This window comes from Geotrypetes seraphini, chromosome 2 (genome assembly GCF_902459505.1).
Source record: "Geotrypetes seraphini chromosome 2, aGeoSer1.1, whole genome shotgun sequence".
NCBI lineage: Eukaryota > Metazoa > Chordata > Amphibia > Gymnophiona > Dermophiidae > Geotrypetes > Geotrypetes seraphini.
In genome coordinates this window covers 72,431,175-72,441,367 of record NC_047085.1, presented here as the reverse complement: position 1 = coordinate 72,441,367, position 10,193 = coordinate 72,431,175, and the positions used below count along the sequence as shown (strand labels likewise).

Sequence of the window (10,193 nt, the reverse complement as noted above, 5' to 3'; positions counted from 1 at the left end):
GAAGAACTGTGTCAAAGGCTTTGCTGAAATCTAAGTAAATTACATCTATTGCAGTTGACAGATCCTGTGGGGAGTTTTCCGTGAGTATGCTTCACCGAAGGCCATTCTTGGGGTGCTTGTTGCACACAGCAGGTTAGTTCTACATTGTTTCTAAATGTTTCTGAGTTGCCTTTGTGCCTGTTTATCAATTGTTAATATTTTGCAGTGCAAACCAGTTTAAGAATTACTTATGTTGCTGGGGCTCCTCCCTCATACCCTCTTGTCATGGATTTGTCCAGGTATGTTGCTTGGCTTTGGGACTTAACTGAGTATGTTTGCTAGCTTTCAACCTAAGGGAGTGGAACATGTGCTCAGAAAAGTTTGTGGCTTTCTTGATTGAGCACCTAGCATATGGAATCCTACAGGGACTAACAGAAAGATTATCGAAGGTATAAGCCTAATTTTCCATTGCTCCAGTCATTTGCTTAGCACTATCGATTGGATGTGCTGGGCAGAGCCTGTTACAACTTTGGCACAGCTGTCATTTAGGGGGCCTTGTCTACCCTTGCCCAATAGATCTGCTCTGGTGCATCCCATTCATTCAGAACAGTGCAGCTGACAGCAAGAAAGGAGAAATGTCTTGCCTGATCATTTTGTTTTCTTTAGTCAGTGACACTGTTCTAAAATCCTGCCCTTGGAAGACCTCGGCCCAGGCTTCTGGGTATGCACTGTATTCCTTTGCAGTAGAGAATGACACGGGGAAAAATTTATCACCATTCCCGCCCCGTCCCCGTGAGCTCAGTCCCCATCCTTGCCTGTCCCTGCCCTGCAAACTGTCAGATCCCATCCGCACAAGTCTCAAATAGTTATGATTTTATACTGAACTTATTTTATTAAAGTATAAAAAGACAATATTCTGTACAATTGTCATTTTATACACACACATAATGCAGAGCAAGGATCAACAAAACCCCTCTCTCCCTTCCCTTTCACAAATATCCCCTCCACTATTGTGAAAATTGAACAAACCAAATTACTACAGAATCCTACATAGAAAAATCAAGCTAACAGAATACTTAAGTCACACATGACAGGAATAGTGTTAGGGGAGTGCAACTAGGGCAACTGCCCACTGGTCAGAGAGAGAGCCCTAAGCCAGCTGGAAGTTAAAGAAGCACAACCTGGGCTTTGCGCTCTCCAGTTATATCTAATACCAGCTCTAGCAGTATACATATTTCAAATCTGAAATATTCTAATCACAAAATATAAAATTTTTTCTACCTTTTGTTGTCTAGTAATTTTATTCTTCAAACCACTTTGGTCTCAGGCTTTGGTTTTGGGTTCCTTCTATCTTCATCATGGCATGGCTGGCTCCTGAAGGTAAAATAGGCACAAGAGGAGATGCTGAGTCTGACATGTGCGCAATTTTTTTTTACCACAGGAGCAAGACTTTCACTGCTCCCACAGGGCAGTATAAGGTCTTGTCCCAATTCCCACGGTAAACCAGTTGCACGTCTCCATTCCTGAAGATTTACTGTGGTGACAGTTTACCACAGTAAACGGTCTCCGTGTCATTCTCTACTTTGCAGCTCAATAGAGAAAAGAGGATTACTTATGATTCTGATTGGCAGCCATAGCGGTTTCCTTTGAGATGGCTATTCTTTGGTATATGCTACTCTTTGATATATGCGAATGCCACTCTGTGATGTTTTTCTTGCTTATCATTGTAGCTGCATTGATTGACAGGGCTGGGTGCATCACAAACAGGGACCTTCTGCTGCTTGGGCAGATGCATACTCGATAATTGCAGGGACCACCCGTTTATAAAGTCACTCCAGGCAGAATTCTGCATAATGCAGAAATACATGTGTTTTGCACAGAATTACTCCCTCTATGGGCCAGAATTGTGAGTTGCTTCAGGTGACTTCTTCGGGAGCCTATGCAAGTTCTGTAGACTTCCATCTACTGTGTTCCCACCCTTGATGATGTCACTTCCTCTAATTGTATCTACCATTTTCAGCCACAGAAACATCCAAGTGCAAAACATCCAAATCCAGACCATTTGGACATGGATGGGGCCAGCATTGTAATGGACTAGCTACACAGACATGCCAACAGAGCGGTAGGGCACCTTAGATGGTACTGCTGTGAACTTCCTTCAGTACAGCCTCTTTTTCCCCACTACTGGAAATCTTTGACACCTCATGAACCATTTCATTGATGTACATCTCATTCTCACAAATGCTTCTCAATTTTGCCATCTCCTCTCTCAGTTCTTTTCCTTCCTTCATGAGGGATTCAAACTGAAAACAGCTTGTACATGGAACTACTCCCTTTGCCTGGGTAACATTTTCTGTCTGCACAGAGACAGAAGTTGTAACTTGAGCAGCAGCTTTGGTGATACATTTCCCAGCCATACCGTGGTGCAGAAGAACTTACACCTAGAAGAAAAAAAAAAAAAGGGAAAAACAATAGGGCAGAAAAATCCTACCAAATTAATGCCCTGTTCCAGAGGCAGACAGTAGTTCACAGGTTGCTATAAGTAAAGAAATGAGCTAGGGGTGCTGATCCTCTACAACCTCTCTCTTAGAACCAGACTTACTGAGGGTTAGGCACTAGGCCAGCATTCTGCCCCTCAAGGGTCACCTGTGAGAGTCTGATCTCTTAAGAAAGTCCTCAGAGTTGCCAGTAGAAAGTCTTTGACCAATATGAGGCAGTCATCATCAGCTGTGAGCTGGTTCCCACAGCAAAACCAAGACTTTGCATACATAGTGCTTCCAAATATAAATTTGCTATGAGATTTAGGGACAATGATTACAGACCTGAGGTCAGAAATAGGCTATGATATCAAAATCATTCAACTGACCCGCATTGGTAACAAAATTCATGGAGAGTGATCAAAATAAAGTTTATAAAAATACTCAGAGATATAGAACTCTGTAGGGAAGGCTTGAATACCTCCCTTGGGTGAAGAGTTCACCTTCCAGTCATTGTGATTTTATAAAAACTTTGATCACTAACTCTACAGAATATTGCTTAATTCAGTCTCAAAAAAACTTTTATAATAAAGATTTTTAACGTATTTGAGAGTCACTGTGTGTTATAATATGTTTTGAAATAACACTTAGCTTAAACAGGACTTGGGGGTCCCGTTCCCTGCGTCAGGGGACCCGAGTGGTGTAATTCAGACAGGTTCCTGATGAAATGCAGTTGAAAAATGGCTCTTGTGACTATCAAAATGATTCTCTGCTGGAAAACAGTTGTTTAATTCAAAAACCGCCAGGATAATTGCAGGGACCACCCCAGTTTATAAAGTCACTCCAGGCAGAATTCTGCATAATGCAGAAATATATGTTTTGTACAGAATTACTCCCTCTATGGGCCAGAATTGTGAGTCTAGTGCATGAAATACTGAAGACCACAAGCTACACATTACCCATTGAGAGATATAGGAGAAGCCCCTGTTTGCCCTAGATTGGTAGCATGGAATTTTGCTACTCTTTGGTTTTTGCAAGATACTAGTGACCTGGATTAGCCACCGTGAGGGTGGGCTATTGGGCTTGATGGACCATTGGTCTGACCCAGTAAGGATATTCTTATATTACTACCAGCTAATTGTACTTTATTCAATTATTTATTTATTACTTTTAACATTTTTTCCAAGAAACCTCTTGTACAGAATATTGAAAAAGAAAATAACATATTTGAACAAAACAATATCTCAATTAGGCAATAACATTCTTAATCAATACTATTAATCCCATAATAATAATATGGATCCAAGATTTCCAGTGAGTGCTAATGAAATAAGTCATATTATTAACAAGAAAAGCAAAACATCTGACTACAGTGGAGTCTACCTAATTACTCTACTATTGATGTTATTTCATTAACCCCTTCCAGGCGCTTTGTAGAGAGGAACCCTGTTAGTTGAGATGGGTCAAAGAATACATATGTATTGGATCTATATTTAACAATACATTTACAGGGATATCGTAATAAAAAAGGCCTCCTATCATTGTTACTCCTAGTTTAAGAAGCAGGAATTGTCATCTACGTTTTTGGGTGTCCTTAGTCACGTCCGGGAACATCTGTATCTTCAGTCCCAAAAATTCTTTATGTCTATTTTTAAAGAACATTTTTAGTAACCAGTCTCTATCTGGCAATAAAGCCACAGTTAGTATTAATGTAGCAGGTTTTACTATATCTTTCAATGATGTTTCCAGGATTGCAGCAGCGGCCATTTGTAGATCCTGTTTTAGAGAAGGAAAATCTTCGTTTCTCTTTCGCTGATAAATAGAATACTTGTGCAAAAGGAGGAAGCATTTCTTCTGAAACATTCAAATTTTCCATAAGATATTTTTTCAACATTTCTTTTGCGGAAATCATTGGAATTTTTGGAAAATTTAATAATCTAAGATTAGTAGTGCTGTAATTATTTTCCAAATTTTCAATTTTTCTTCTCAAATTAGTATTATCCCCAATAAGGGTAGTCTGTAATTGCTTCACTCCTAACAAATCTTTTTCAATATTTTCCACCTTATTATTTATTATAAGTCTCTTGTTTCAAGTTTTTCAATTCTTCTTTTTGTTCTAATACTGTTTTTTCCAATTCCTTTATCTGTGGGAACAATGACTGCCCCAAACTAACGACTAAGTCCCATAAGGAATCCATGGTAACATTGGTGGGTTTTGCAAAGGAAAAAGTACCTGCATGTATTGGGTGGATTGTCTCAACCTCCAGATTCCTCTCTTCTTCACCTTGGCTTTTCAACTGCTCCATAGCTGTTCCTGCAAAGTCCAGGCAGTGGCTTAGGGCTCTCTCTGACCAGGGGGGCAGTTGCCCTAGTTGCACTCCCCTAACCCTATTCCTGCTATGTGTGACTGCGGTATTCTGTTAGCATGATATTTCTGTGTAGCATTCTGTAATAATTTGGCTTATTCAGTTTTCTTGATAGTAGAGGGGATATATGTGAAGGGGAGGGAAGACAGGGGTTTTGTTGATCCTTGCTCTGTATTATTTGTATTTATAAAATGACAATTGTACAGAATATTGTTTCTTTTTACACTTTAATAATAAAATACATTCAGTATACAATCATAACTGAGGCTTGTGCGGATGGGATCAGATGGTTTGCGAGGACTGAGCTCGCGGAAACGGGGTTTTTAAATTTCAGTCCTAGTAGTTTGCCGGTCCACAAAATAATTTTTTTTTTTCCCACCGGTCCATAGGTGTAAAAAGGTTGAAGAACACTGCTCTAACATATTTTGGAGATAAAATCTTTGTGGTGGCTGAGGTAATAGCTTATTACCTGCAGATTTATACAATACACCATCAAGAATAATAGAGACAGCATTACACTCCCAACCAGCTCTTGCCCCTACCCCTAAAATAAACAGTCTGTAAATTTAGAATAAAAAGTATATTTTACATTTCATTCTTACTACTATAGACATCTTATAAAGGTTGGCTATACAAACTGACTGTCAAAACATAGAATTGTACTTTATCTTCTTGTATACCACTTTGTTGGTATGGTACAGAGTAGGCGGTATATAAATCAATAAATGAAATTAAATTATTTCAACTGTAGACCTTTCTTTTAGCACAAGGATTTTTGATTTTATAATATTAAACCAAAAACTGTTAATAGCATTATTTCTTCGCCCACTCTTCTCGTTCTTTTCTTTCACGAATAACCTCTTTCAGATATGGTTCAAGGTAGCGCACATCCTAAAAAAAATAAATACATAAAATTAAGATTTCTAATACACAAAGCATCAATAACTTCTTTGAATTTAGGTGCCAAAAGTAGCAAGGTAAGAACTAGGTATTATATAATGCTTAATTCCAAAGCAAAACTTTCAATTTTGAAGGCCTCCTTCAAAGGAAATAATTATGGGGTCCTTTTACTAAGACACGCTAGCCGTTTTAGCGCTCGCTAAACGCTAACACATCCACAGGATATAATGGACGCGTTAGCATTTAGCGCGCGCTAAAACGGCTAGCAAGCCTTAGTAAAATGAACCCTATGTAATTTATTTAAATAAGGAATACATTACCTAGTTATTTCCTTTTAAAGATAGGAAAAGAGATAAAACCAAATGAAAGGGTGACAGAAGTATAGATAAAGACTGCATTAAATCTGCAGTACAAGCCTGGTTTCTATCTTGTATTAAAACTCCAGTCTTCTATTTTAGAGCATCACAAAAGGGTTGAAACCTTGGAAAATATTTTCTTTCTGGATGACATATTAAGAATGAATTACTGTATACTAAAGTTAAAAAATTCTATGAAATAACTAGAAAAACAAAGTAATTAAAGTGTAAGCTGAAAAGCATGAACTAAAAAGTCAAATAACACCATAAAAAGCATTCAAAAACCTATTTCTAAAAGAGATTTTTAAAATTAATAGCAATTATGCTTCATGTTGCAATAAAATGTTTTATTAGGATAGGCAATAAAAGCTAAAGGACATAAAAAGCCAGATTAACCAAAATCTTTCCTAATAAGATACAGAACAGAAACGAAGCTGTTGTGAAGCAGGCTCTAAGAAATGCCTGATTTTGAAAATATTCTTGCAACACAAGATAGTCTTGGAAGTTATTCATGCATGTATACATGCAGTCTCGGTACGTCCACACATGCTCCGAATTGATGTCATACCTCTTCATATTTAGTCCACTGTTCTTTTGGAAGGATGTGATGCTTAACTGTCAGATCAATAGCTCTCTTTATGCGGAAGATTCTTTCATCATAAACTCTATTTGGAAGCCTTCTTATGGCCTCTATTACATCATCATCTTCGTATAGTAAATCATCACGTATTAACCCTACACAAGAAAGATTTTGCAATGAATAAGTGAAATTACTTATTTGCAAAGGCTGTTCAATAGAGCAATTCACCAGCCATGTAAAAGGGTCTTATGATACATGGTATCAAGTAGAGAACTTTGAGCTTTCTAGTAAAAGAAAAGTTTTTACTGAGTATCTGCAAGACTTTACATAGTTTGTCAGTCAAATTAAGAAGGAACCTTCCAAAAGGAAGGGTATAGTTTTATGTGATTAGTAAACTGCCATTTTCAGAGGACTGCATTACAGGTCAGCAACTTTGCTTTCTCTGAAGATCAGTAGTTCAGTCATAACACAGCTGGGACTCCCTAGCCAGGAGTTGGTCTCTACCTAAAAGAAACTCCTATGGTCCAGGAATAAATTCCACAGACATTTGTTTTTAATTAAATATCGCCTTGTTTATAATAAATGTAACTTTTTAATCACTATTCATCACCCTATTTGTGAAATTGACTGTTCCTCCTTTCCTCACACCGTTCGTGAGGATTAATATAAATAAATACACTTCTCCCTCCGGATTCACGGGGGATAGGGGCAGAGCCGGACCGCGAATGGTGAAATACCATGAATATCTTCTGGTCTGGCTCTGACCCACCCCCGCCTCCCTCCTGGCATCCCGGCCTTACTTGGTGGTCTAGCGGGCTTTCGGGGCAGGAGTGATCTTCCTATGCTCCTGCCCCGTGCAGATCGCCAATAGGAAATGGCTGCCATGAGTTCCCATAGTCTCTCAAGACTACGACGGGAACTCCCCACAGCCATTTCCTACTGGCGATCTACACGGGGCAGGAGTGTAGGAAGATCGCTCCTTCCCCGAAAGCCCACTAGACCACCAGATAAGGCCGGGACGCCAGGGGGAAGGCTAAACTATGCTTTTTTTTCTTTTCCCCCTACCCCCAAAAATCGCGAATATGTGAAATTGCGATTGCCGAAACCGCGAATGAGAAGGGGGGAAGTGTACAGGATTGTGCTCATGAAATATGCAATGATAGAAAAGTGCTGTTATTTAGAAACACTGAAATTAATTTTAATTTTCTGAGCACAGTCCTGTATTCATTTTATTAATCTTTGTGAACGATGTGGGGGAAGGAGGAACAGTCATTGCATCCTCCACACTGGATTGCTGCTCATGGCGGGAAGCCCTGCCCACTAGCATCGCAGCATGCCTGCTGCCTTCATCCCTTTAAAAGGGCTGCCAAATCTTATCTGGGAATCAACAACCATAACTTCAAAGGACCAAGCACACAGCCTTGGGGAACTCCTAGACTCTAAACCAGTATTTATCAACCTTTTTACACCTATGGACCGGCAGAAATAAAAAAATTATTATCTGGACCGGCATTGGTCCGTGGACCGGCGGTTGAAGAACACTGGGCTAAGTCGTGGGCCAGACCCCGCCCATCTCTACCCAATGTCCACCCCAGACCCTGCCCCCAGAATAGTACTAATTGCACCTTGCACGTCCCTTGCCTCATCTGGAAGCCTTCCCTCTGACGTTGCAACGTCAGAGAGAAGGCTTCTGGTTCAGGCACAGGATGCCCGTAGGAGCCACTGCCCGTGTCTTTGTGCACTGAATCAGTGAGGAAGAGGGAGTTGGCTCGAAGATAATGCCGCATCGATCGCACTGTGGACCAGCGGTTGAAGAACACTGTTTTGGGCCTGATGCACATGTTGGCCCTGTGTACCGGCAGGAAATTTCTGTGGACCGGCACTGGTCCATGGACCGGTGGTTGAAGAACACTGCTCTAAACTATCACTTACCAACCACATCTCTCAGGTAGTCTCTTTAATAGAATGACATGGGGACACATTTTCCCTGTCTCTGTGAGAACTCTTTCCCGTCCCGCCCCTGTGAGTTCTTTTCGTGTCCCTGCCCTATTCCTGCAAGCTCTGTCCTTATCTGCACAAGCCTCAAACACTTTAAAATCATAAGTGTTCGAGACTTGTGCAGTTAAGGCAGAGAGCTTACAGGAATGAAGCAGGGATAGCGACAAAACTTGTGGGGCCAGGCCGGGAAAATTGAGATCCTGCGGGGATAAATTTGTCCCCGTGACACTCTAGTTTCTTTCTTTTTATTTATTTATTTATTTATACACTTTCAAATATGATCAATCAAGTAAAACTTGTACAGAAAGCAAGGTCCAAGAAATAAAGAAAAACTTCCAACTTAATACATACATTCCAATAATTATTCCATCTTAGATCTCGCTCAAGTCCTCATATAAGATCCAAGATTAAATTATACGGAATTTAAGGTAATCAATTAAAAGAAAAGAACAATTATAGGTGAGACCATGATTAGGCAGTCATCTATTCATCATGAGCTTTCTCCAGCCGTGACAGAGACAGGAATGTTGTCAGTTGTGAAGGTTCAAAGAAAACAAACTTATGCAATTTATAATGAACAATACATTTACAAGGGTATCGAAGAAAAAAGGTAGCACCCAGGGCAGTAATTGCAGGTTTTAACAATAAAAATTCTTTTCTGCGCCTCTGTGTGTCCCTGGCCAAATCAGGAAACATTTGAACTTTAAGTCCCAAAAAGTCTTTGTGTTTATTTTTAAAGTATAACTTCAATAACCATGTTTTATCCAAAGTAAGAGCAACTGAAAGAAGCAAAGTAGCCGGAATGGCTACTTCCCTATCTGAGGACTCTAATAAAGCGGTTACATCCAAAGGTTGTTTAATCACTTCTTGATTCGCTTCTTGGGAATTCTTTTGATCTCTAAGTTCTTTAACAGGCAAATAGTAAGCCTGTGTAAATGGTGGAATAGACGAATCAGGAATTTCAAGTATTTCCACTAAGTATCGTTTAAGCATATCTCTAGGAGTTATTGTAGGAATCCTAGGAAAATTAATCAATCTAAGATTATTATTTCTTGAAAAATTTTCAAGTGATTCAAGCTTTCTCCTCAAATTAGTGTTATCTTTAATTAAAGCCTCCTGTATTAGTTTAAAGGATTTAGTATCTTGGTGTTGAGTTTCAAGTTGTGTTTTAAAGTCACTGGTAATTTTCTGTAGTCCTGAAATTTCTTTATCATGTTCTTTAAGCCTTTCTTCCACTTGATTAAATTGAGAGGTTATAGTTTTAGGTATAGTAGCTACCAAGTCCCACAGAGCGTCCAACGTTACTTCCTGGGGTTTTATAAGTTGGGGAAATTTTAAATGTAAAGTCTTATGCTCACCCACTGGCAAGTCTTCCTGCTGCTGTTCAGGCTGATCCAAACCAGCTCCCACCGATGTTGAAGCCTCAAACTCCATGTTCAAGCTCCCCAGTACAAACTGAGAGCCTGAATCACCATTCCCCGGGCCGTTCTCTGCTGCCTCTGGTAGGGAAAGCACTCCAGCTCCCGGAAGCTCCCCC

At 39.7% G+C, this 10,193-nt stretch overlaps 1 protein-coding gene across 1 annotated transcript in view; it reads right to left on the bottom strand.

The window, feature by feature from the left end:
* Positions 1–5,387: 5,387 nt before the first annotated feature.
* Positions 5,388–10,193, bottom strand: part of LOC117353477 (cytochrome b-c1 complex subunit 7) — a 45,782-nt gene continuing 40,976 nt past the window's right edge. The window contains exons 3-4 of the mRNA XM_033929440.1: positions 6,647–6,813; positions 5,388–5,713 (exon numbers count right to left, since the gene is read on the bottom strand). Coding sequence (XP_033785331.1) covers positions 5,636–5,713; positions 6,647–6,813 — 245 coding nt within the window. The 3' untranslated portion in view covers positions 5,388–5,635. The remainder of the gene's footprint in view (positions 5,714–6,646; positions 6,814–10,193) is intronic.